The 26654-nt window shown below is 42.9% G+C and overlaps 1 protein-coding gene across 3 annotated transcripts in view; it reads left to right on the plus strand.

The window, feature by feature from the left end:
• FRMD3 (FERM domain containing 3) overlaps nt 1-26654 on the plus strand; it is a 311279-nt gene that overhangs the window by 221133 nt on the left and 63492 nt on the right. For all 3 annotated transcript variants that reach the window (XM_036856636.1, XM_036856635.1, XM_036856637.1), the window contains 5 exons: nt 1208-1331; nt 16243-16330; nt 17893-17981; nt 21029-21092; nt 21903-21991. In XM_036856636.1, the coding sequence (XP_036712531.1) occupies nt 1208-1331; nt 16243-16330; nt 17893-17981; nt 21029-21092; nt 21903-21991 (454 nt within the window). The remainder of the gene's footprint in view (nt 1-1207; nt 1332-16242; nt 16331-17892; nt 17982-21028; nt 21093-21902; nt 21992-26654) is intronic.

Here is a 26654-nt window from a genome sequence, read left to right on the forward strand (position 1 = left end):
CTGTGCTTCCTGGACTTGATTGACTATTTCCTTTCCCATATTAGGGAAGTTTTCAACTATAATCTCTTCAAGTACTTTCTCAGTCGCTTTGTTTTTCTCTTCTTCTTCTGGGACCCCTATAATTCAAATGTTGGTGCGTTTAATATTGTCCCAGAGGTCTCTGAGACTATCCTCAATTCTTTTCATTCTTTTCTGTTTATTCTGCTCTGTGGTAGTTATTTCCACTATTTTATTTTCCAGATCACTTATCCATTCTTCTGCCTCAGTTATTCTGCTGTTGATTCCTTCTAGACAATTTTTAATTTCATCTATTGTGTTGTTCATCATTGTTTGCTCTTTAGTTCTTCTAGATCCTTGTTAAACATTTCTTGTATTTTGTCTATTCTGTTTCCAAGATTTTGGATCATCTTTACTATCATTACTCTGAATACTATCATTACTCTTTTTCAGGTAGACTGCCTATTTCCTCTTCATTTGTTTGGTCTGGTGGGTTTTTACTTTGCTCCTTCATCTGATGTGTATTTCTCTGTCTTCTCTTGCTTAACTTACTGTGCTTGAGGTCTCCTTTTCACAGGTGAAGGTTTGTAGTTCCCGTTGTTTTTGGTGTGTGCCCCCAGTGGGTAAGTTTGGTTCAGTGGGTTGTGTAGGCTTCCTGGTGGAGGGGACTAGTGCTTCTGTTCTGGAGGATATGGCTGGATCTTGTCTTTCTGGTGGGCAGGACTATGTCCAGTGGTGTGTTTTGGGGTGTCTGTGAACTTAGTATGATTTTAGGCAGCCTCTCTGCTAATGGGTGGGGTTGTGTTCCTATCTTGCTAGTTGTTTGGCATGGGGTGTCCAGCACTGGAGCTTGCTGGTCGTGAGTGGAGCTGGGACTTAGCGTTGAGATGGAGGTCTCTGGGAGGGCTCTTGCCGATTGATGTTACATGGGGCTGGGAGGTCTCTGGTGGACCAATGTCCTGAACTCGGCTCTCCCACCTCAGAGGCTCAGGCCTGACACCAGGCCAGAGCACGAAGACCCTGTGAGCCACACAGCCAAAGCAACCCAAACGTTTATCTTTCTGGCTTGACAGAAGTTGCCGTATTGCTGCTAGTGTTGGAAGGTCTCCTGAAAGGGGGGGGAGGGAGCACTGTGGCTCAGTGCGGGGACAAGGACACTGCTCTTGTTGTTTTTAACCTTTCTTTTTCTCTTTATTTTTTCTGGTTGCAGCTGAGCTCGGTGACTATGATCCTGACGAGCATCCTGAGAATTACATCAGTGAGTTTGAGATTTTCCCCAAGCAGTCACAGAAGCTGGAAAGAAAAATAGTGGAAATTCATAAAAATGAACTCAGGTAATAGGGGTAGACATTTGTAGAAATGATAGAGGTGAGAAAGTGTTCTTATTGCAGGGAATGTGGAAATCGTGTTGTGAAGAATATTTGTAATGTATGGGTAGACTCTTTCAGGTGGCAGGTCAGTATTTCTGGGTGCTATCAAGGTCCTCCATCAATGACAATCTCAATAATGTGGGGTCCCCTGTGTGGCTGTTTATGAACCATCAGCAGTTATTAGAGCCATATACTTTCTTCTGGGTTTTAACAACCCTGAGTTTCTGAACATGAAATCTAGGATAAATAAGTAATCCTTTCTATTTTGAATTTTGCATTGCCTCTTCCCCTACTGTGGCCATTGCTGAAAGCTTTGACTCCAAGTAGAGTAGAATCCATTGACAAGGTTTCCTTTCCTGATCTGCTTTCAAGATGACAGATTCAGCATCTGCTTCTCTTTTCCTTGTCTGTGATGCTCCAGGACGATTGATAACTATAGAGGAGTAGGAGTAGCGAAATCATGTACAGTATTTATTCACTGTGGACCAGACACTGTTCTCAGTACTTGTGCATATTGACTCATTTAATCTTCGCAACAACTTAGGAGATAGGTGCCATGGTTGTTCCCATTTTACAGATGAGGGAACTGAGACACAGAGTCATTAAGCATTTTACCCAGGATCACACAGCTAGCAAGTGACAGAGGCTGGATTTGAATCCAGGCAGCCTGGCTCCAGAGTCTGTGCTCTGGAGCATTGTGATGCTTCTGTTCTGCATAGGCTACCAGGAAGGAAATGAAGCATGAATAGGAATCATCACCAATTTGGAATCCAGGTAACTCAGGTATTCTAATCTGTAACTAGAATATAGATCCCTGCAAGTCACAGAAAATTCATTTTGATAATCATAGCAAGCCTGGGCTCTGCTATGACAAGTATGGATGAAGAACTGTGTGTGTTGAGATGCTCCCATCTTCTGCGCTTCTGGTAATCATAAAAAAAAAAACACACAAAAAAACCATAGTATCACTGGATTATGAATCCTGGAACAAATAACTGTCCCCTTGAGAGGGAGTGCTGAGATCCCTGCTTTGTGCAGGCACTCCCCCTGCTGGTAATTCTGAGAAGAGTGTACATGTGGGCATTAAAGGTGGCAGCATAGTTCAGCTCTAAAAAGATGACCTTTGTCCTTAAGAGGTAAAGATGATTAGACATCAAAAATTGTACAGATTTCAGAAAGCAACATACCATCTCTATGGGTAATTTTAGGGTATTGTCTCCCAATGAAAGCTTTGTTGAAAATATGACAGTCTGCCTACTCTTTTTACAATTTGGGAACAAGCATGCTAGAGGTAAAAGTAAAGTTCCAGTGCTTCAGTTGAGGGCTTGTGGACCAGCAGTGTCTGAGCAGCACAGGGTGAGACCCTCACGATGAAGCAGTCACATCCACTGTGCAGACTGGTAGGGGAAGGGGATTGAACGGTCTGCTGTGACCAGAATTTGCAGGGTCTCAAATGCTCAGAACATATGATAATAAACATTTTTTTAATATATAAATTTATTTATTCATTTATTTAATTTTTGGCTGCATTGGATCTTTGTTGCTGTGCGCATGCTTTCTCTAGTTGTGGCGAGTGGGGGCTACTCTTTGTTGCGGGGTACGGGCTTCTCATTGTGGTGAGTTCTTTTGTTGCAGAGCACAGGCTCTAGGTGCGCAGGCTTCAGTAGTTGTGGCACACGGGCTTCAGTAGTTGCAGTTCGCGGGCTCTAGAGCACAGGCTCAGTAGTTGTGGCACACGGGCTTAGTTGCTCCGTGGCATGTGGGATCTTCCCGGACCAGGGCTTGAACCCGTGTCCCCTGCATTGGCAGGTGGATTCTTAACCACTGCGCCACCAGAGAAGCCCGATAATAAACGTTTATTGAGCTTTTACTGGATGCCAAACACTGTGCTAAGAGCCTTACATGCATCGCCCCACTCAGTCCTCCCAAACTCTACGAGGTTGGTGCTATTGTTGTTCCCTGTCTGAGGTGAAGAAAGCACAGCCTGGAGTGGCTGAAAGACTTGCACTGTCAGTAGCAGAGTCAGGACTCGAACCTTGCTCTTACCTGACACTCATACCCATGCTCTTATCCCCTGTGCTGAGCAGCCATAAGGCAACCTGGTAGTCACATTGATGTTCCACAGTGATCATGATGGCGATGGCCCAGAGGGTGGAGACTGTGGCAGGAGGATCAGTTAGAGCTGTCATCCAGGCAAGACATGCTGGGGACCTGAACAAGAATTGGAGTAGAGAAAACTGAAAGAAGAGGATTTCGAGAGACGTTGCAGGAAGACTTGGTGACCCACTGGATTTCATGAGCAGATGAGTGGATCCAAGAAGATTCCAGATTGTTTTTTATAACAAGAAAGCTGTAGATTGGACCTTGTGCCAGCATCTGAATTTGCTGACAACCCTGAAAGTAGTCTTCATGCATCTAGAGAATAGACAGGGTCAACAGTCAGCTATGGTTTGTAGACCTTGTAAGTAAACTCCATGGCTTGGCCAAAGCTGCTTTCCTGTGGCCCAACACATTTGTAACACCCAGAAAGCCCTTGTGAAGAAGTCAAAGTTGTATGTCTGGAGGATGAAACAGCCAGATATCCTGTGATATTGAAAAGAGACATTCAGAGGGTATTTTCCTATGTGTTTTTGCTCCTTTTTCTCCTTAAGTAGTCGTGTGTTTCCTTCTGCATCAATGCAGCAGAGAGAGAGTTCAGGTTTGGATGGAAAGATAAGAAGAGCAGGCAAGCTGACAATGCAGAAGAGAAGGGGCTTTCTATCAATAGAATCGGTTGGAAACCTGCTACAGAGACTGAGGTTGCCCTGGGGGATCAGCGAGCCCTTTGCACACGGGTCATGAAAGTATCGATCTTCTTGTGTAGGAGTTGGACCTCTGGTTGGATTGCTCTGCAAACCTGACAGTTCCAGGAAGGAGTCATAGATGGAAGAGACCCCTATGAGGCTGCACCAAGGTGTTACCATCTTACTCTCCAAGGTTATCACAGCACTCATGACCCTCCCACACAGCAAAGGGATAATGCGTGATCAATGATCTGTTGTTATTGAAACTTCCTGAATGGTTTCCAGTTGGCCTTTGTTGGGGTTTGAGCCCGCTCCCCCCGCCCCCCAAATAATCTCTTGCTCCCTACCCGGTTTCTGACCCAGTCAAGAAAGAAAACAAAAGAGATGCCAATAGAGATACTCAGACATTAGCAGAAATGACCATGATTTGCCAGATAAGCAGGATTAGCTCTGTGGGTTCACAATCTTCTCCAGCCTTTTTACTTGATTAGAATCCTTCTTCTCCTGTGCTCTCTGTGGAAGGTACTAAAGCTGTGATTCTTGGGAGAAAATGAATCAAGGCGGAAGAACTTTCCTCCTTAGGAGGCTACACAGTGCTTGAAGGTGGACCCAAGATGGATTGATAGACAGGCATTAATAAGGGAGTTCTTTAGGGGGAAGAGAGAGAGAGAGAGAGAGACTCTGGAATTTTGAGGTGCTTGAAAATATAAGGCCAAGGTTTTAGTAAGAGTTTTCATGGACTAAGTGCTTAGACTCCTTTAAATGTTGAAGAGATTTGTGAGTGAAGATTGGAGTTCATGGCTAGGTCAGCTTTGCTTCTTCAGATGTGCCACATCATTGACTGACGGGGGGAAGAAGACATAGTTTTGCAAATATAATATCATAGTTATTGATAATCTCTGTACCAGTCAAGGTAACTAGATTTTCCTGAGGAAACAACTCCAAAAGCTCAGTGGGTTAGAACAAGAAAGGTTTGTTTGTTTGTTCATTTATTTATTTACTTCTTGCTCTGCTGTATACCCACCAGAGGTCAGCTGGGGGCTGTACTAGTCATTCTCACTCGGGTCAGTCACAAACTTTTGAGTTTGCCAGGGGAAAGAGAGCTATGAAAGGTCCTGCTTCAGCTTGGAAGTGATACATATCACTTCTGCTTTACCACTGTGGCCAGAACTAGCCACATGGTCCCACCCAACAGCAAGGAAGTGCAGTTCTATCAGGTGTCCAGAAGGTGCAGACTGGAAACAGCTGGCAAACAGCTCTTAATGGCCTTCACAATCTCATTGACAAATAGAGTTTTTGTTTTAATAGACTTTATTTCTTAGAAGAGTTTTAGGTTCACACCAGAATTGAGTGGAAGGTATACAGATTTCCCCTAAATTCTCTGCCCCAACACATGTACAACCTTCCCCATATCATCATCCATCCCCCACCAGAGTGGAACATTTATTATAATTGATGAACCTACATTGACACCTTAGGGTTCGCTCTTGATGTTGTATATTCTATGGGTTTAGACAATAGTATAATGACGTATATCCACCATTATAGTATCATACAGAATACTTTCACTGCCCTAAACACCTTCTGTGCTCTGCCTTATTCATCCCTCCCTCCTCCCTAACCCCTGGCAACTGCTGATCTGTTAACTGTCTCCATAGTTTTGCCTTTTCCAGAATGTCATATAGTTGGGACCATACAGTATGTAGCCTTTTCAAATTAGCTTTTTTCACTAAGCAATATGCATTTAAGATTCCTGCTCGTCTTTTATTGATAGCTCATTTCTTCATATTGCTGAATAATATATTCCGTTGTATGTACCACAGTTTATTTATCCATTCACCTACCGAAGGACATATGGTTGCTTTCAAGTCTTGGCAATTATGAATAAAATTGGTATAATCATCCATGGATAGGCTTTTGTGTGGACATAAATTTTCATCTCCTTTGGGTAAATATCAAGGAGCATCATTGCTGGATTGTAGGGTAAGAGTATATTCAATTTTGTAAGAAACTGCCAAACTGTCTTCCAAATTGGCTGTACCATTTTGCATATCCACCAGCAATGAATGAGAGTTCCTGTTGTCCCACATCTTTACCAGCATTTGGTGTTTGCTGTGTTCTGGATTCTGGCCATTCCAATAGGTATATAGCTAATAGAATTTTATTTAGAAAGATTTTATAAAGGCATCTTTGGACCTCTTAATAACCTGTGAACTGGAGAATGTAGATATGTATCAATATGATTCACATTTTTGAATATATGTTTATGCTAAAACTCACTGAGGCTGAATAATTCTTCTAGATCAGGTGTAGTTAATAAATTTGGCTTTCTGGGCTGTATGGTCTCTATTGCAGCCACTCAGCTCTGCTTTTGTAGAGTGACATAGACAATACATAAATGAGTGGGCTGTGATTCACTAAAACTTTATTGACAAAACAGATGGTGGGCTGGATTTGATCCATGGGTTCTAGTTTGCTGACCTTTGTTTTAAACATCTAGTAGAGCAGGTCTAGAATCAATTTCTGCTTCACTATCCTGACTCTACAGATAATTTTAAGACAAAAGATCCATATTTGTTTTTAAAACTATGTATAAGAAATAATCTCTTAATTTATAGACTTTATTTGGGTTTGGTATGCAGAGGTGAGATCCTAGCAATGGGACTGCTTAGAAATAGGTTATTCCTCCTTCTAGAGCCCTCTGGTGGCTGGAGGAAGCCATTGCAACAATCCCTGGGGACGTGACAGTTGTTATTTTTGACTCTTGGTTTCTGTTTTCCACAGCTTTAATCATGACCATCTGGGTTAAGAGGGAATACCCATACCATTAGTCCTGGGGGGTCCTCAGAGGGGGTTGATGATCAAGAATAAGATTGATTTCACTATCAGGAACCATGATAGGTTTCTCTGGAGGTTTTCCTGGAGTTTCTACTCAGCTAGTTCATCAGGTTTCTCATTAGAAGCAAAGACCTTTGCATTAGCTTCAGTAACAGGTCATCAGCTTTTAAATATTCAGAAAGCTCAATTGGCGGTGAAGCGGTTTGATGAAGTATATTCCTTGCCCTTAAAGAGCAGAAAAATTATCGGATTAGCCACCCCCATAATGATCTAATGCAGTGAGGTTTGTGCTGGAAGTAATAATGACACTGAGTGTATTTTAAACAGAGTCAGTATCTCTTTTTATTTCTCAAGGCTCACAATCTCTGTAAATCATGTGCCATGGCTTCCTGGCAAGGATTTATAGTTTCAAAAATGTCTAGCTTTCTAGAACTTCCCTGGTGGTGCAGAGGTTAAGAATCCGCCTGCCAGTGCAGGGGACACAGGTTCGACCCTGGTCTGGAAGATCCCACATGCCGCAGAGCAACTGAGCCTGTGTGCCACAACTACTGAGCCTGCACTCTAGAGCCCACGAGCCACAACTACTGAGCCCGCGAGCCACAATTACTAAGCCTGCACACCTAGAGCCCGTGCTCCACAACAAGAGAAGCCACCGCAATGAGAGGCCCGCGCACCACAACAAACAGTAGCCCCTGCTCACCACAACTAGAGAAAGCCTGCGTGCAGCAGTGAAGACCCAACGCCGCCAAAAATAAATAAATAAAAATAAATTAATTAATTAAAAAAATAACAGTCCTTGGACTACACTCTCACCCAGATGTATGTTCTTTGGCCAAATAATAGTTTTGGAAAATGGAATCAGCTCCCATAAAGTTCTAGCTTTACTTGCAACTGGGGGATTTGGTAACATGCCTGTCACCTACATGACAGCAGCAGCACTCTTTAAAAGAATCATTTGTTCTCTGAGTCACCACCATCCCTGCTCAGTCAGTTCACCTCCGTCCTCCATTGGATTGTTTGAAACCACCTTCTTTTAACAATAAGGAAACAGAGGCCTGAGAAATTAACTTACTCAAGGCTACACAGTTGTGAAGCAATAGAACTTGACCTGAAACCTAAGTGTTCCTGTAAAGCACTCTGATGTCTTTCTAAGTGGCTGTTCTTCTATGTGTCTTGCCCCTGTCCCAGAGCATCACCATATGTCTCCCCCATATCATGGCAGTCACCCAAATTTGTAGTGTTCTATCTAATGCTCTGCACAGATGCAATCCCTAATGTTCCCCAAGGAGCTTAGGAGAGATAATGTCCCTAAGTAAAGAGTTAGAAGTGACAGACTAGGGACTCTCACTTCCAGTGAGGATGTGGAAAGCACGAGAGAGGGATCTCCCCCTAACACCAAGACAGCACCAACAAGCTAGATGAACTACAAAGTCATAGTTTTAAAACCCATCTGAGAGCTAAGGATGCAAAGAAACCTAAAGGTACTAAAATCCAGAATGCCCTTCCTGGGACAGCAGAGACGTGCTGTTGCTTTTACCTCTGGTGGTGGTGGGAGGAGGAGGAATATGCCAGAGGTGGGGGGCAAGGGGAACGAGCCAAACCTTTGACAAACCTTTAGTGACCACGAGTGGGCTGACCTGACTGATTGGGGCCCCAAAGACTCCAGCTACAGATTGAGTTGCACTTTCCCACCACCATTGGACCCCAGGCCTTCACTGAGTGAAGAGGGGCAGTATGCCAACGTCAGACAGGGCAGGAGAGCGAGTGAAACCCCTCAGAGGCACTGCAGACCTTCAGCCAGGGCAGGACATCCCTTGCCAAGGGCGGGGGACATGACCACAGGAAGGAAAATGGTCATCTGAGGTGCAGAGAGCCGTGGGTGGGACTGGAGAGCAGAGGAGATTTCCTGCAGCTCAGAAAGTTGGCAGGCAAGCCATAAAGCATAGAGAACTCTCCAGAGTCTCGTGGATGCTAAGATCCCAAGCCCTGCTGAAAGGCAAGTTCTGAGCACACTTGCAAACTTTGGAGCCAGTGGTAAACAAACTCTAAAGTTGCAACCAAGTTGCAGCAAAACCTAACCTAACTCAAGTTGAGAATTCTACTTTGCGGTAGCAGACCATTCTATTGGTCTTTTACCCAAGAGTTTAATTCTGGAGCTCACAGACCCAAATGGTTCAGGTGGAGCCAAATCCACCCCTTTCCCTGTCCAGCTGTGCTCCAAGCAGCCCAAGTCATTGCTGTCAAGACCCACACCTCACTCTACAATTAACGTCCACTAATAATTTGCATTCATTCTTGGGATGCTGTACGTCTTTGTACTCTATGTAATGGTATGCTGAAGGAGGATCAATAAGAGAGAGAGTGTTTCTCTTGGCAAAAAAAGTTTTCAAGACAGGCAGAAGGGAGATACACAGCTAAGTACATAATTACTTGACCTCACCTAGTTTATTAGAAAAGTATATCTTTAGAGAATTGTTAGTTCTTGAAAAAGAATTCAACTGAACACTGGTCTTTGTCTCTAAATGACTCATTAGAGACACTATTAATCTTAGCAGAACAATTCCTGGTGCCAGATTTAAAGGATAGAAAATCATTATTTTCCATTACCAAACAAAGTTTTGGCCAGAAACAAATGTCCAGTGGGAGATTTGAAAGGAAAACAAATTTCTATTTAATTGATCTTAATGTCTTCCTGAAAACCTGACTATTAAATGGTTTCCTCCTCAGTGAGTCAGGGGAACTCGGGAGTTTCTTAGTGCTATCAGGGTCTCTACCTTTTCTCCATTGGTTTTGAACCCTTTTCCTTCTTTGAACATTTGTAGCTTTTCTCTGTGTATGAATTTTTAGATTAAGTCTTTGAAATGCTTAGGCATTGGAGATCTGAGTCAAACCCAACGCAAATGATACCAGTTCGAGGACTTTTATTTTGAAGAGAGGCCTTTGCTGTACTGTAAATATCTTGGCATGCTTCCTGACACTTCCAATCAAGTCATATTTCTGATTTCAGTCACATGCAGGGCTAGGAAGGGAACAAATGCTATTCTGAGGGCGAGGAGAGAGCATGCTCTGTGCCAGGCACTAGTCTAATGGCTTTACATCTGTTAACTGCTTATTCTTTACACCAAATCTTGGAGATAGGTACTATTTTTAATCTCCATTGTATGGAATCAAACAGACACAGCTTCAGTTGTTTTCTAGTCCTGTGTTCAGTTCCTAGATCAGGGTTCAGCAAACTTTTCCTATCCTAGGCCATTTAGTAAATATCTTAGGCTTTGCCCAACATATGGTCTCTGTCACAACCTCTCATTTTTGCCATCGTAGCATGACAATGTCCACAGATGGTACCCAAACAAATGGCTGTGTCTTTGTTCCAATAAAACTTTATTTATGGAGACTGAAATTTGAATGTCATGTAATTTTCACAGGGCATGACATATTATTCTTTGATTGTTTCAAGCCATTTAAAAATGGAAAAAACATTTCTAGCTCCAGGGCTGTACAAAACCAGGCGGTGATCCGGATTTAGCCCGCAGACTCTAGTCTGGGGATCTCTGACCTAGATTGAAAGAAGATATCACTGCTCTTTAATCAGATCTAAATATCTGTCATCTGGGATGGAGTGCCTCAACACTGATAACATGAAATGTTTAGAATTTGAAAAATGCTTTCTAGAAGAACCAATAGAAACCATGTCATTTGGAAATGCTCAGCCTGGCATCCAGGAGAGCAGGCACATGGCCCTGGACCATATCATGTTGGTCGTGATGGTAACGCAGGTCCCGAGAAGCCCTTTGGAATCAGGCTGCCTTGGGTTTGCATTCACTCCTCCACTTAATACTTGAGTAACCTTGAGCAAGTTACTTTTCCTCTTTGAGTGTCAAAATCCTCATCTATAAAATGAGCATAAGAATTCCTCGTTGATGAATATTAAGTGAAAAATATATATATACTGCTTCACAATATAAACAGTTATATATTGCTCAGAACAGGAGAGTTTGGTAAAAAGTTGCTCTGCATGGATATCTCTTATATTCCTGACTATTCTGTTTAGTTCAATGGTACTTTTAGATTGCATAATACTTCACCCAATAATTCTTTTACTAAAAAGGCAGGAATTGTTTCTCTTTTAATCATTGTAAATGTATAATATATAAAACAGTATATTCAATATATGTATAATTTAAAGAGTAGTTGAAAAACCACCCATGACCCCCTAACTCTGCTTATGAATTAGAACATCACCAGATGATCTCAAGTCTCCTAACCTGACCCTTCCAGACTACCTCCCTCCCTTCTCTATGCTATTCTGAATTTTAGGTTATTCATTCTCTTATTTTGCTTTCATAAATGTACTCCATATATCAACAAGTAATGTATGCTTAGTTTTTTCCTACTTTTGACTTTCATACAAATGGAATCATACTCTATTTGTGTATCTCACTTTCCCCCTACCAACATGATGTATTTGAGGTTGTTCACATTGATCCATACAGCCATAGGTCTTCATTTTTGCTTCTGTGTAATTAATTTTCTATCATATGAACATGTCACATTTTATGTATCCATTTTCCTGTTGACATTGGGGTTGTTTCTAGGTTTTTGCTATTACAAAGTTATTATGGCTTCTTGAATACTTCTCATAGGGCTGTATGTAAAAGAGTCCCTAAGTGTAGGTACAACCCTAGGTGTAGAAACCAGGTACAAGGTTGTGCCATAGAGTTTGCACAACTTCAGCTTTTCTAGGAGATTGTGGCTTGTTTGCTGAAGGGGTTGCTCCATTCACACCAATAATTTATGAGGGTTCCCAGTGCTTCACAACCTTTTTCTTTCTTTTCCTTTTTTCTTAAGCTCTTAAAAATGGAAGCATAACACAAATTCAGAAAAGCCAACAAAACATAGATGTCAAGCTCAATGAATTATTACAAAGCGAGTATGTATGTAACCACCACCCAGGTCAAAGTGAGAATTTGTGACATCTCAGAAGCCCCTGTTATACCCCTTCCCAATATTTATCTTCTCCCTTCCCCCCACCAAAGGTAATCACATGTCTGACTTTAAATAGTTTTGTTTTGCTCATTTAAAAAAGCCATATAAATGGAATTCATTCAATGTGTATTCATTTATATCTGGCCTGTTTCGTTCAGTTTTATTTTTGTAATAGTCACCCATCTTGTTGCGTGTGGCTGGAGTTCATTTATTTTCACAGCTGTATAGTGTTCTGTTGTATATCCATTCTACTGTTAGTAGACATTTGTTTCCTATTTTTTGCTATTACAAATGGCACTACTGTGAAAATTCTATATATTTCTTGATGCAGCAGGCACTCATCCCTGTTGTATGTATGACTATGAATGGAATTGCTGTGTAATAGGGTAAACATGTTTAACTTCAGTAGATAACGTCAGTTTTCCAGATAGTTCTACTAAATTAGTCTTCCACCAACAGTATATGAGAGTTGCTTTTGCTGCACATGCTCATGAGTGCTTGGTATTTTTTTTTAATTTTGGCTGTCAGATGGATGTGTAAGTGACTTCTTAGAGTTTTTCATTTTCCTGATCTTAGAGAGGTTAAGCACATTGTCATGTGGTTGTTGGCTATTTGGATATCTTATTTTGTGAAGTGTCTATTCAAGTCTTTTGCCATGTTTCCTTCTGAGTTATCTTTAAAAATTATTTTATTGTTGTTTATTGATTTATTGGAGGTTTTTTTAAAAATATTCTACATAGGAGTCCTTTTTTGATTGTACATGTTGCCAAAATCTTTTCCCAGACGGGGACTTACCTTTTCACGCCTGGATGATAGCTCCTGAGGAACAGAGGTCTTTGAGTTTAATGGTGTGTCCTCTGGAGCTGTGTAGCACTGCACCGTGCTGCCGTCTGGGGTTGAGTGTTTGCAATTAGATGCTCATCAGATTTACAAAGGACAGGGAAGTGGTCAGAAAGAGACCACCTAGGCAAGCAAAGAGTCCTCATTTTCCAATGTGAACTTCCAAACTATAGCCTTTCAAAATTAACTTGTTCCCAGACTGAATGGAAAAGAAGGGTGTGCTGGAAAACCAAAGTCGAATTTCAAGAATAAACAGTCTGTAGCTGTTTCGACAAAGAGGTTGACGGTTTGCCACAGAGGGGAACGGCCAGCTCTCTAGAGGCAGAGTGAGGACCTTTCACGTGAAGCGGCAGGATTATCCTGGAGCAGAGCTGGTGGCCTGTGGCGTGGGAGGTGCTGGGCTGCTTTAGCTCTAGTCCTGCTTCTCTTTGGCCTCAATCTGGGTCATTAGGCTGAAGTTTTGCCTGAGGGCCACCAGAGTGGGGTACTGCTTAGCAACATGCTGGGCAGCTCAGCTTTGTGCTTTGTCCCCAGCCATTGGGGTGAGGGAGTGTATGAACGAGTGAGTGAGAGAGAAAAGAGAGAGTGTGTATGTGGGGGCAGGAAGCCCCCAATATTCAGATTCAATAATTATCTTTATTTTCTGGTGAAAGGTAAGCTTTTACTTCAGGAACTTATGAGAGAGCTATGAAGGCAGAAATACCTGTATGTACTGCAAAAACTTGCAGAAAGTCCCCTTTTCCCTTCCCCATCAAAATACTTGGTGATTTTCTCGAATCTCTTGTTCCTTTATCAAAAAGAGAAACAATTATAATGACTACGGCTTCAAAAAAAAAAAAAGAATCAAAGAAATGGTCAAAGAAAGATAGGATTTGTTAGATTGAAAGGGTCATAAAGTGCTGATCAGGGTGAATAAATAAGGAGGCTCCCTTTATGTATGTCCCAGTGAAACTTCAGAACATCAAAACTAAAGAGGAAATTCGGAAAGGCTTTAGGAAGACTTTACTTTCCTAAAGAAGGTGTTTGAGTTAATCCCTCAGGAATATATTGTGTAAAGGATGGATTTAAAAATTACCTCTTCTTTTAAAAGAAAAAGGTAGTATATGTGGCTCCCTTCCCTTCCCTCTCCAAGTCCCTGTGGATAATAGAAAATGTATTAGAAAGCAGATGCAAGAAAAATACCATCTTTGGATCAGAAGTCCTGCGGTATCTCTGGAAGATAGGAAATAGCTGGAAGGAATCCAGGTCAAAGACATATAGAATAGGAATGGTTCTGGGTGCTTCAGGCAACAGATAACAGGGCAGCCATCATGGTGGTTGGGCAACTGCATCTGGAACAGTTGGGCAGCTTTGACCTCTTCCTCTGCTTCCCTTATGCTGAGTCATGGGCAGCAGCAGGCTTGAGCTGGAGGTACCTTATGTGGACGACGTCCAGAAGGAGCTACAACCTTCAGCCTGAAATCAAGTTACTAACTCACACTCTTCCCATGTGGCCTGTCTTGCCCTTCCCTACAACCTCTGGAGGCCACTGTATTAAACAAATAACATAAAATACAAAGATGAGCATCCAACCAAGAATCACCAAACACTTAAAGAAACATCAATTCATTGAATAAGACACTCTGATTCAGCAAACCAAAGGGCTGTCACCAAGAAAACAGCAGTAATGGAGTAACAGGGATTGGACTTTAAAAGAAACAAAGTGGATATCCTCGGAGGAGTAAGAAGAGTTTATTCCATAAAATAAGAACAGGCATCTGTTTCAAGAGCCAAATAGACATTACATTAGAAATGAAATATTTAATTGATATTTTAAAACAACTCATCAGTGGGATGGAAAGCAGGATGCACACAGCTGGAGAAGAAATTAATGAGCTGGAAGTTTGAATAAAGAAATAATTCAGGGGCTTCCCTGGTGGCGCAGTGGTTGAGAATCTGCCTGCTAATGCAGGGGACACGGGTTTGAGCCCTGGTCTGGGAAGATCCCACATGCCGCGGAGCAACTGGGCCCGTGAGCCACAACTACTGAGCCTGCGCGTCTGGAGCCTGTGCTCTGCAACAAGAGAGGCCGCGATAGTGAGAGGCCCGCGCACCGCAATGAAGAGTGGCCCCCGCTTGCTGCAACTAGAGAAAACCCTCGCACAGAAACGAAGACCCAACACAGCCATAAATAAACTAATTAATTAATTAATTTAAAAAATAGTGAAAAAAACCAATGTGTTTAAAAAAAAATTCAGAATGTAATACAAAAAGCCTTAGATTTAAAAGAATGAAACAAAGGTTAAAAAGACATGGAGGATAGACCTAGGAGTTTCAAAATCCATTTGCTAGGGTCTCTCAAAGGAGAGAAGAGAGAGAGAGTGGTTGAGGTGAGGAAGAGGTGGGAAGGGAAGAAAAGAATCGAAGAAATGGTCAGAAATGAGCTGTTGGATTACAAGGGTCCCCACAGTGCTGATCTTTATGAATAAATAAAGATGCTCCTTAGACATATCAGAGTGAACATTCAGGGTAAAGAGAAGATCTTGAAAGGCTTTACAGAGAAGGAAGATGGGATACTGTTTTCATTAGAGGCATGAGGACTCTTCGCTGTCTTGAGGGGGTGGGGAGGGAATCCATCTTTGAGGAGAGGCTTGGGTGGAAATAGAGTTAATATTGCAATATAGCTTTACATTGTGAACATAAAACTGCATTCCTGTTGTTAGCAAACTCTTCTTGGTTGTTCAGGTTACATATTATCCTTGGAGAATGGTTCGGATTCTCTAAGATACATGTGAGATACTGTTAGTCAAAGCAGAGTCTCTGAAATGCTGCACAATCCTGGTTTGGAAGTTAGCCCTGAAAGGGCTTCATAGCCATCTGTATTTGCAGCCCCCTTTTTCTGCCTGGGGCCAAGACCTTGTTTACCACCCTGGAGGACACAGCTAGGACTAGAAGTGGCTGAGATTTCCTTTCAAAATCCAGGGCTTTCCAATGGAATGGTTGACAGCTCTTCTTACCCGGATGGCTCTGTTTAGGCTGCTGGTGGGGTAACAGGCTTGCCCACTTGTACCCTGAGCAAAAAGAAATGCCATTTATCCTGGATAATCTTTTAAAGTAAGTAGGAAAGAACAGATGCTGAGTTTTAGCTCATATTAAGATTGAATTTGCGAGCGCCTGCTTATTGGTAACTTGATAACCTTGATAAACTGTCCAGGTCACTGGAGCCCTCACAGTACGTGTGGGTTTATAATGGAACAGTTAGCCCTGGAACATGGGCTCAGATTTCTTAGCAAAGGGCTCCTCATGGGGAGGAAGAATGACCAGTCTTAACTATTTATGGGATTTCTCTCTTTATTTAGTTAAGAAGAGCACATTTTATTGAATGAAAGAACTCCATGTTTCTATTATTTTTCATATTAACTCCCTAAACTTTTCTTGTGTGATTTTAGAGGCCAGAGCCCACCAGTTGCTGAATTTAACTTACTCCTGAAAGCTCACACTTTGGAAACCTATGGGGTGGATCCCCACCCATGCAAGGTAACTGCCCCTCCCTGCAGGTCGACATATAATGATTGTTTTGCCCAAAAAAGAGTTAATTGGTATGCAGGTCTGGAGGATCCCTTGTAGGATATTTCCACAGCCTGACCCATCGCCCCTCATCATAAGGGACAACAATGGGCTGCAGTCACATGTTTGGGTGGTAGATTTTCTCTATTGGCCTCTTCTAATTGCTTGCTAATTCATTCGTCCATCAAATGGATGGTTTTACTCCTGAGAAGTTGTAGGATCCTAACAGGTTTATTTTCAAAGGCCATTGCCAGCAAGAATGCAGTCTTTAAAAGTGGGTAGGTGGAAGGAAAAAAGAAAGGTTTAAAATTCACATTAGGAGTACGTATTTGTTTTTCTTTTTTCCTTTTCCTCGAATTAATACTTGACAGCATTTCTCTCAAGTGGGAAACCCAGACCACCTGTATCAGAATCACCTGGGCCCCACCCCAGGGCCACTGAATCAGAATCACTGGGGGTGCAGGTGGGGAATCTGCCTTTTAAACAAGCTCCCAAGGTGAGGCTCAAGCACATGTTTTCCAGGAATGTTTTATGAAAACAGTGTTCTTTCCATATCCTAAACCATACGTCAATCAGACTCTAACCTGAATTCTAAACTAAGAGTTTATATCAGCCAGGCTCTTAAAGGTATGTTTTTGAGTCATACTAAAACATTTTTTTACCCAGATGGGACCAGCTAATAGTATTTGGTGAAGTCCTCGTGCTAGAGATGTAGCTCCGGCTGCTTATTAGAAGGACCTGGGAAGCTTCATAATCTCCTGTTGCCCAGTGCCATCAGGATCTGTGAGGGTGCAGCCCGGGCAGAGAACCAGTGGGGCCTGTTTACAGTGGCATGTGCATCTTCTGGCTCTGCCCGCAGAGTTATTTTAGAATATTTGCCAGATGTCTCTTCCTGCTAATGGTATAAATCAGATTATTCCATTTAGTGAATTAGATTTTATCCACAAATTTGAGCCTCTCTGTCTGTTTTATTTATTACTTGGAGACTGACTTGATTTTTGTTGTTGTTGTTGTTCCTTTGCCTTCCCTTATCAATGCTTAGTTTTCCTGGTGGAGGCTGGAATCAAAGTAGGCATTTCCAGACATGTCTTTATATTTACATTGCCAGAAATCCTGCGTGAGATTGAGTCCAGTTAGATTAGACACTCAGGGATTTGGTTTCAGGGCTAATGACAACCAAGAACAGTTTGCCCACATTGTAGGGCAGATCTGAGAACTCAGGCAGCCCCAGAATGCACTTGGAAGTAGACTAGTGGTTTGGGACTAATCTGTATTTTCCCAGGAGGTTCCTGGTGAGGCAGAAGGCCCATTCCTCAGACGGGAAAGCTATACATTCCTGGCCCTCGCCCAAATTTTAGGCGTACTACGGTTGGAAGTCCCATCTCAGAAGCTTAGTTTATTTCTACAGTCATTGTAATTAACCTGAAATTAACCCAGGGTGAGGATGAATAAGCATATATCATTTATCCTTTATTTTATATTCCTTAATCCAAATATGTTTTAATTAATTAATTTATTTATTTATTTTTCAGGATTCAACAGGCACAACAACATTTTTAGGATTCACTGCTGCAGGCTTTGTGGTATTTCAGGGAAATAAGAGAATCCATTTGATAAAATGGTGAGTAGTGAGTACTTCTTCGGAAAAAATTGTTTAATCTTGTTTTTTTTATTAATCTCATTTTTCTTTCCCAGCCTTTGACTTTTTGCTTGGAAATGTCAGGTACAAGGCCTAGGATCCATTTCTCTGCCCTGGAACTTCTTATAAAGAGATTATTCATCTAAAAATGGAACCCAATCTCAGTTGTCTTAGACCTCAGGAGACTTGGGGTGTGTCCTGGGCTCGGGGGGCTCTGCTTTCGAAGAAAAGGTGTCCAGGATTCCTGGTGAGGAAACACTGGCCAGAGGGGTGACCACGGGGTGGGTCAGGGCAGGATACATGTGCAAGTTCCCTCGAATAACTCAGGACCCCCTCTCTCCCACTCACTTCTTTCCATTCTCTTCTGTTGAATCCTCGCTGTAGACTCCCCCTTTGTAATCCAGTGTATCAGTGACGATGCGTTTGGCTCAAAGGAACAGGAATGTCTGCTCACAGTGGCTTACAAATGAGAGGACTGATTATCTCAAACAGCAAAAGTTCCAGGGGTCGGGCAGCCCCATGGTCCTTTAACTTAACTGCCTGACAACACCGTGAAGGACTTGGACCCCTCCATTCTCTTCTCTGCCTTCCCAGGGTGGTGGGTTTTATCCCCAGGCTTGTGCTCATAAAATGGCCATGTGTGCAACTCTGGCCCTTACATCTTCACACAGCAACACTCCCTGAAGGAGAGCAGCCCCTTCCATATGTCTCATATTAAAACAAGGATAACTTTTTCAGAAGCTCTGTAGGAGACTTCCTGTGTATCTAATTGGGCAGGATAGGGTCATATGCGCCTCCTTAAACTAATCCTTCCAAGAAGAAGAATTCCATGATGAGGTTGGTCAAATCAAGGTCCATCATTTTGGGGCTGGGAAGAGCATCATCTGCATGAACAGTTCATCTAGAGGAAGAATAAAGTCTGGGTTGTGTCCGGAAGGACATGGGAGGATGGACCGGCAGTGCCCACTATGTCCAATCAAGGAACAAAGTAGCTTTAGTAAAGACTGAAGAAGGCTGAACATGCGTTCACTATTGTAATGCGTTAGACTATTGTAAGGGCTTAGTCTTGTTCATAGCTTCAGCTTGATTTGGTTCCCTCCCTGATGGTCCCTGACAGATTTGTCACCCAGTGTCTCACTGAGTGGTGGGCTCACTCTTTTGGCCTGAGCCCTTGGGTCTGAAGTTCTTGATGGGCCAGTGGGCATCCATCCTCAGTCCTGGGTTTGAAATGCTCTTTTGCACTTACCTGAACCTCTGTTTCATGGTTCTGTTAGCGTCAGGGTTTCTTTCAGCACTCTTTATCAAGTCCCCCCACCACCGCTTCTTGTTACTCTCCTCTTAGCACCTGCCTTCCCTTCAACCCTTCTCTACTAGATTAGCATCAATCAGCTCACGTCCACTTTGCTCCCTACACCTTCTGCTCTTTTTTATCAGCCCTCTCTTTCTAAGAATGCTAATTTATCTAAGTATCTTCTCTTCCCTCTCTATCACTGCCTTTATTCATGTCATACTTTCAGTTCCCATCTGTGCCCACTTATTGTCTTCCTCCACAATTATCATTCTCAAACTCTCACGTGCCTCTAATAAATCACTTAACTCTCTGTGTCTCAATGTACTCATCCATAAAATGGGCATCAGCTATATCCGACTGCTTTACAGGAAAGAAAGGAGATGGGGGAGAAACAGGTAAAATAGTGTGTGTGTGAGTGATTTGATTTGTGAACAAGGATGTTATATGAATGTATAACATGGTGGAGTTACCAATTTTCCTCCCTATATTTTCAGTACCTGTAAAGAAGCTCCAATGTTAACCACACTTCAGTCCATTCCAGAATAAGTTCCCTAGCGATTTCTGCTGACTTTGGGGAGCATGGGCAATGAGGGCAGGGACTTCCCCCATCCTCTCCTAGGACTACAAAAGCCTTGAGGATCCTGAAGGGTGTTTGATTCTCAGGTACTAGTCAACTTTGGAGTAGCTGGGTTAGAACCTGACATGTCTCACGTGCAGATTAATTGCAAGTCTCTCCCATTTGGGGCTTTAGTTTCTTCTTGGGTACACTGAAGAGTTGAGATGGACAATCTCCAGACCATTTGTTTCTGGATCCTACATCTTGGTGTTCCTGGTGGGGTGCTGATGTCATCCCCATCCCTTCCAGCCATGGCTTAAGCACATATTTGTAACAGCCGTGTACATGTTACTAAAATAAAGTTTCTTCCCACGTTAAACCTAGTTTTGTTTTGTTTTGGTTTTGATGTCCATTGAGCTTTGTCACTCTTGCAAATCCTCTCCACAGCTTAATATGACCTCACAATTCCTTTTCCCCCAGGAAAAGCACAGGGGCACACATCACTGTCCTAGGAATTAGATCAAAGGAATAAAAATAGAATTCCCTCCTCTCTTTACACGTGTCTCCTCACCAAGGAGGTGACCTTAGGTCTACATTTCAGTCAGATTTTAACTGAGCAGCTCCTTAAGATGAAGCCTCAAGTCTTTTGACTACAGTTCATCAAGTTGTCCTTAACAATTTTGAGCATCTCAATATCTAATACAATTATTCATTTATCAACAGGGAGAGCAGAAATGAAAATTTTGCATTTTGGTGTGTGTTTCTTGGAGATGGATGTGAAAGGTTACAGATACTGTGAATCCCTATTGTTTCTTTAACCGAATATGAAATAACTACATTCTTCCTATCTCGCAAAATGGGCTGACCAGTTAACATTGTTCTGGTCATTAATGTTCATGAAACCCCTAGAGCTCCTTGGAGGAAAGGTGCAGCTTAACGGTAAAAAAATGGAATAAATAATTCTGAGCTGCCTACGGAGCCTCACTTGGGAAGAAAATTGCTGTATCATTCACTTGGGGACTCTTCGCTGCTCATTAGACCTTCAGCCGAGATAAGATAATATCTTGTTTCATTGCAGTCTGCTTGGCATTTGTGAGTCAGGCAGATTCCTATGGGAAAGCCAGGTACCTTGGTTAGCTGCTACTTTTTTTCTTCTCACCCAAAGAGATTTTCTTTTCTTAGGTCGGATGTCTGCAAATTGAAGTTTGAAGGGAAGACATTTTATGTGATTGGCACCCAGAAGGAGGTCAGAAACTGTTTTTCTAGCTGTCTGTTGTTGTGTGTGTAGGTGTGTATGTGCAGGAGAAAGAGTCAAGTGTAAAATGTGCCTTTAGTCATGTAGCCCCCAAAAGACCACGATGTTAAAGTTTGTGATGATACTGGAAGTTTGGAGTTAAATAAACACCGGGTTTGCACATTTAAGAATAAATTCAGTGAGCAATACTGTCCATATACCCCTGTGTAAAGATTAGACTGTGATAGACTTGAGAAATAGAAAATTGAACTTCCCCCTACCTCTGCAATTTGCCAGAATGATGAAACAAATGAATAATACTTAAAGATAGCTATCAGCCAGTGCTGGTTAGAGTTTTATAAACAGAGTCTGTAAGTCCAGGGAATCTTAAAATGTAGGTTGGCTTCATCATTTGGGAGGAGGCCATTACCGAAACTTTGAGCCTCAGAGCTAGGTCTGGAAGTTTCTGGATTTTCTTGACCCTAGTTTTTGGTTTAAGCACTAGATATTCAAGAATGGCAAATAAGTTTTTAAAGTCATCCAACTCTGATTGAGAGTTAGACAATGCTTGGAGTGTTGAGAAGGATTGTGAAGCTGTTATTTATCAGAAACAGGGCCTGGATGGGTTAGTAACATCTGCAAAGGGTGAGGGAGGGGGGAATACCATTTCAGGACCACTTCTAAGAACACAGTAATGCATCAGTTACTTCAGATCTGTTTGGTAAGCGGCAGGATGCAAATAGGTAAATTCTTGAAGGAAAAACATGAAAAACATATACTGTGTTTAACATGCCCTTTCTTGTTTTGTTATTTTTTTATTAGAAAAAAGCCATGTTGGCATTCCATACTTCAACACCCGCTGCCTGCAAACATCTTTGGAAGTGTGGGGTGGAGAACCAGGCCTTTTATAAGTAAGTAGCTTTTATTCATTTAATCATAGGTTTTAAAAGCACCCCTGGGACCCTTTATGTTTTGCAAATAGCTGCATATTCATTTCTTTTAATATCGTCCTTTTTAGTACATTTAAGTGAATTATAAATTTGGTGCATTGTTCAGGGTGACTCCCAACCATTGTTGGCCTGATCAAGTCCTGAACTTTATTTTATGTTGGGTGTTTCCCATAGAATTGCTGTGGGCTTTTTTTCTTCTTCTTCTTTTGATATTGCTATTTCCATCCAGCCTGTCATAGGATCTATTTTCGGTTCGTGTCTCCTCAGAAGCAGACCTTGAGAAGAGTTTTGTGCAAGTAGTTTTTCTTTGGGATGTGATTACTGAACATACCAATAGGGGAGTGGAGGAGGGAGAAATAAGCAATCTAGGACACGTTACTGAGCAGTCACTGCTCTGAGCAGCTGGGTTCAGCTCTGCTGGGGAACTCTGGCAGACTGTAGAACATGCCTCAAAGTTCTCCCACTGACCACCAAGGAGGCTGGGCTGTTTATGTACTAATTCCCCATTCATTTTGGCTTAGAGACACTTACGAGGGCAGAGCTAATACTCTCTGGCCCCTCTGGCTTACTCTGAGCATGGGTTGAATGTGCTGTCAACACTAGGAAAAGAAACCTTGGGCAGGGAATCACACATGTTCATAGTAAGAAGGCTTCAGTATATAGAGATGAGAGCCAAAGGTTTGTGGGTGGAATGCCATCAGAGTCCAGGACTGTAGAAAGTCAGTGCGGACAGGACTTCAGAAACCATCCATAGAGCTCTCAGCTTTCAAAAGAGGTTAAAATTTAGGATTGTTCCATGAGTTCTAGCTTCTCCTCTTTGAGACACTTGCTGACTGGAAGAGCAGCGGTGATGGATGCGGTCAGGAACCTAGCCAGCCCCGCCTGGGGTATCAGCACCGCTCACACCTGGAGCTCATCCAGGTGGCTTTTGCTCTATTCCCCAACCCCCTCCCCACTGAAATACTGTCTTTCTTATTAGACTTACCTGAAAATGCTGAATCTCTGAATGTCCTGGGCTTTGGCTGACAAGGACCATCAAGAGAATGAAGGCTGGAACAGTGTTTTTCAAACCCCTTTTCAGCCACAGAACTCTTTCCCTTAAACAGAAAGTGTAGGCAAAGCCTAATACGTAAAAAAGATAAAAAATAGAGAAGCTGTGTTGTTGGTGGGGACCAGAGTTGGGATTGGGGACTGGAGACCCTTCACTCGTTGCTCACTGCTCCCCAGGAGGTTGGGTGACCAGTTGTGTGAGTTTGCCCGGGACTTTCCCAGGTTTAGAATGAGAGTCCGGTGTCCCAGGAAACCCCTACATCCTGGGCAAATCCTGTCAGGAGCATGAGATGATTCACAAAATGCTGTGCTTCTTGGAAGGATGATACGTATCAATGAGACCTCAAGGCATCTGTGGGTCCCCTGCAGTGTTTGAGAACTGGTGAACAAAGAACACCTGATGGCCTCTGAAAAATCAGCATGTCTAGACCTCTCCTTCCACATGAGAGTGGACAGAAGGAAAGGCAGACTGTCTGGTGCTCTTAGTCTTTACTTGGAGCCTGCACATTTTTTTATTTTTGTTTTTGTTTTTAATCATTTAAAAAATTTAGATAATACTCATATACCATAAAATTAACCCTTTAAAGTATATATTCAGTGGTTTTTAGTATAATTCACAAAGTTATGCGTCCATCACCACTATCTAATTACTTAGGACATTGAGTAGGTTTTTTTTTTTGCACACATATTGTTTTTTTTTTAATTTTTAATTTATTATTTATTTATTATTTTTATTTTTGGCTATGTTGGGTCTTCGTTTCTGTGTGAGGGCTTTCTCCAGTTGCGGCGAGTGGGGGCCACTCTTCATCGCGGTGCGCGGGCCTCTCACTATTGCGGCCTCTCTTGTTGCGGAGCACAGGCTCCAGACGCTCAGGCTCAGTAGTTGTGGCTCACGGGCCCGGCTGCTCCACGGCATGTGGGATCTTCTCAGACCAGGACTCGAACCCGTGTCCCCTGCACTGGCAGGCAGATTCTCAACCACTGCGCCACCAGGGAAGCCCCACACATATTGTTTTATCACGTGTGAGCAAGTCAGTTGGTATATTTAGTCAAATAAAGGTAAAAACAGAATTGAAAAGAGGGGGAAGAAGGGGAAAAAACCCCACAATCGAAGGAATCCGTTTTGGACATTTTGGGATACACTCATTATCTGGCAGCTAACAAAGTGGTCTGATAATTCTGTCATTGAATGGGCCAACTAGGCATATCAAAGAAACCACTTCCAATCATCTGTAGATGCTTCAGAAGACCCAGGGAGTGTAGGTAGCTGTGAGCACAGGTGGCACCCTATAGAGTTGGCCGAGTCCTTGCTTCAACACCTCTGCTTTGGTTGGGACAGGCTACCCCATCTCTCCCATTAGGACTTCTAATCACTAATATTTGTACTGATCTGAGTTTTGCCCAAACCTTGTGTTCCTCCATTGTCCCATAACCATCCCCGTTCCTTAGGAAAGAGGAAAGATATAGCTCGTCCTGACCCAGCTGTGTGACCTTGGGCCAGTGCCCGGCCACAGCCTTCTCATCTGTAGAATGGAGGGAACTGGGACTCAGGCATAGTTTGCTTGCATCACTGTGGCCTAGTGTTAAGGACTGTGGGCTTTAGAAGCCAACAGGCTTGGGTTTGAATCTTGACTCTGTCGCTTACTAGCCGTGTGGCCTGGAACAAAACACTGAACGCTTTGAGCCTCATCTTTATTTTTCATCTGTAAAATGTGATTGGCGATCCCTGCCCTGCAGTGTTTAGTTCTGCCAGGCACATTGACCATCAATAAGCGGTAGCTGCTGCTATGACTATGACAACTACCCCCTCCACTAACAGTGAAAGTCTTTCGAGTGCCAGTTGGTCGCTGAGCACAGTCACTTCTGAAGGGCTCTGATTCTGTGACGCTCAGGAGTGGGCCCCTGCTTCCTTCCCTGCTCCATCCCTTTCCCAGGCAGTGCTTTTGGCCCTGCTTCCAGCTGACCGGCACTGTGCCTTCATGGTTTCAGCTGGCAGAGCAAGGGCCCTGATCTTGTTTTCTGGGTTGGGGGTGGTTTGCTCCCTCCTTTTCACTTCACCTGCCATGAGAACAGGGAGGCCCAGTGGCCAAGAATTCCCTAGTGTGCTTTTAACACATGACTATGATGCTAGTTGTCAGCTGGCCCAGGGCCACTGACCAGGTTTGAAAGCCCTGACTCTGAGATTTGCTGCCTGGGAACAGAGCCCAGAAGCAGAAACTCTGATTCTCCCTCCTGCTCCGAACCCCAGAGGATCCCCAACACAGACTTAGATAGTTACCATCTCAGAGCTTCCTCTATGCCGTGTGTTTTTAGGTGCTACCACCTAAAATGAGCACTGGAACATGCCGTTTCTGGGCGCTGATTCCCTGAAAGCACACTGGATTCCCTGAAGGGTTCAGTGGCTCCCTGGTGCTTCCATCTGATGAATCTTTATCTCACACTAGCTTTATGCCACGTCAGTGCTAGGCACTGGGGACACAGTGGAGGCTCAAATGAAACTCTCTGTTCCCAACTTTGTATGGAATTGTGTGCAGGACATAAAGGCAGTCCCTGATAAATTCCTTTTCTGGAGTTAGTGTACATTTTGTCAAAGGAACAGTATTATACTTGGTTGTCAAGGACCCAGAGTAGCTCCCTAAACTGACTCCTCTCACACTTTTGTGAGCACGTGAATTACCCGGAGATGCTGTTAGAATGTGGGTTCTGGTTCAGTAGGTCTGGGTAGGGCCCAAGAGTCCATATTTCTAATAAGCTCCCCAGTGATGCTGAGCTGCAGGCCCATGGACCACACTTGAGTAATAAGGCTCTAAACCAGAGGTTCTCAGAGGGACTGCATGTTAGAATCACCTGGGGGAGCTTTTAAACAATACCATCGTGGACCCTACCCCTGACCCAATTAAATTGGAATCTGGGTCCTCACAAAAATGTGTACATGAGTGTTCATAGCAGCATTCTTCATAATAGCTAAACCAAATACCCATCAACTGATAAAAGGATAAAGGAAAGTGGTATATCCATACAGTGGAATATTATTCAGCCATAAAAGGAAGGAAGTACCTACTGATTCCTGCTACAACATGGATGAAACTTGGAAACATGATACTAAGGAGTAGAGGAGATAAGGAGTGGAAGAAGGAAGGGACTGCCAGTGGGTACAGGGGCTTCCTTTTGGGGTGATGAAAATGTTTTTTTGATGAATTTTTAACTTCGTGCATTATACTGAAAACCACTGAAACATAAAATCTAAAAGGGTGAACTTTATGTTATGTGAATTCTATTTCAATAAAGCTGTTATTTTAAAAATTCAGAATCTGGGATGAGGAGACTAGATGTTGGTAGTAATACACCTTTCCCAGGAAGTGTGAACCTGCGGCCTAGGGTTCAATGCTCTAATCCAGTGATTCTCAAAGTTAGGGTCCCTGGACCAGCTTCAGCATCCCCTGGGAACTTGTTAGAAAGGCAGATTCTTGGGCTCCAGCCCAGACTTACTGACTCAGAACCTTGTGTTTTCAAAAGCCTGCCAGGTGATCCTGCTGCTTTCTGAAGTCTAAGAACCTGCATGGCTAAAGCATTA

This window comes from Balaenoptera musculus, chromosome 6 (assembly GCF_009873245.2).
Source record: "Balaenoptera musculus isolate JJ_BM4_2016_0621 chromosome 6, mBalMus1.pri.v3, whole genome shotgun sequence".
Taxonomy (NCBI): domain Eukaryota; kingdom Metazoa; phylum Chordata; class Mammalia; order Artiodactyla; family Balaenopteridae; genus Balaenoptera; species Balaenoptera musculus.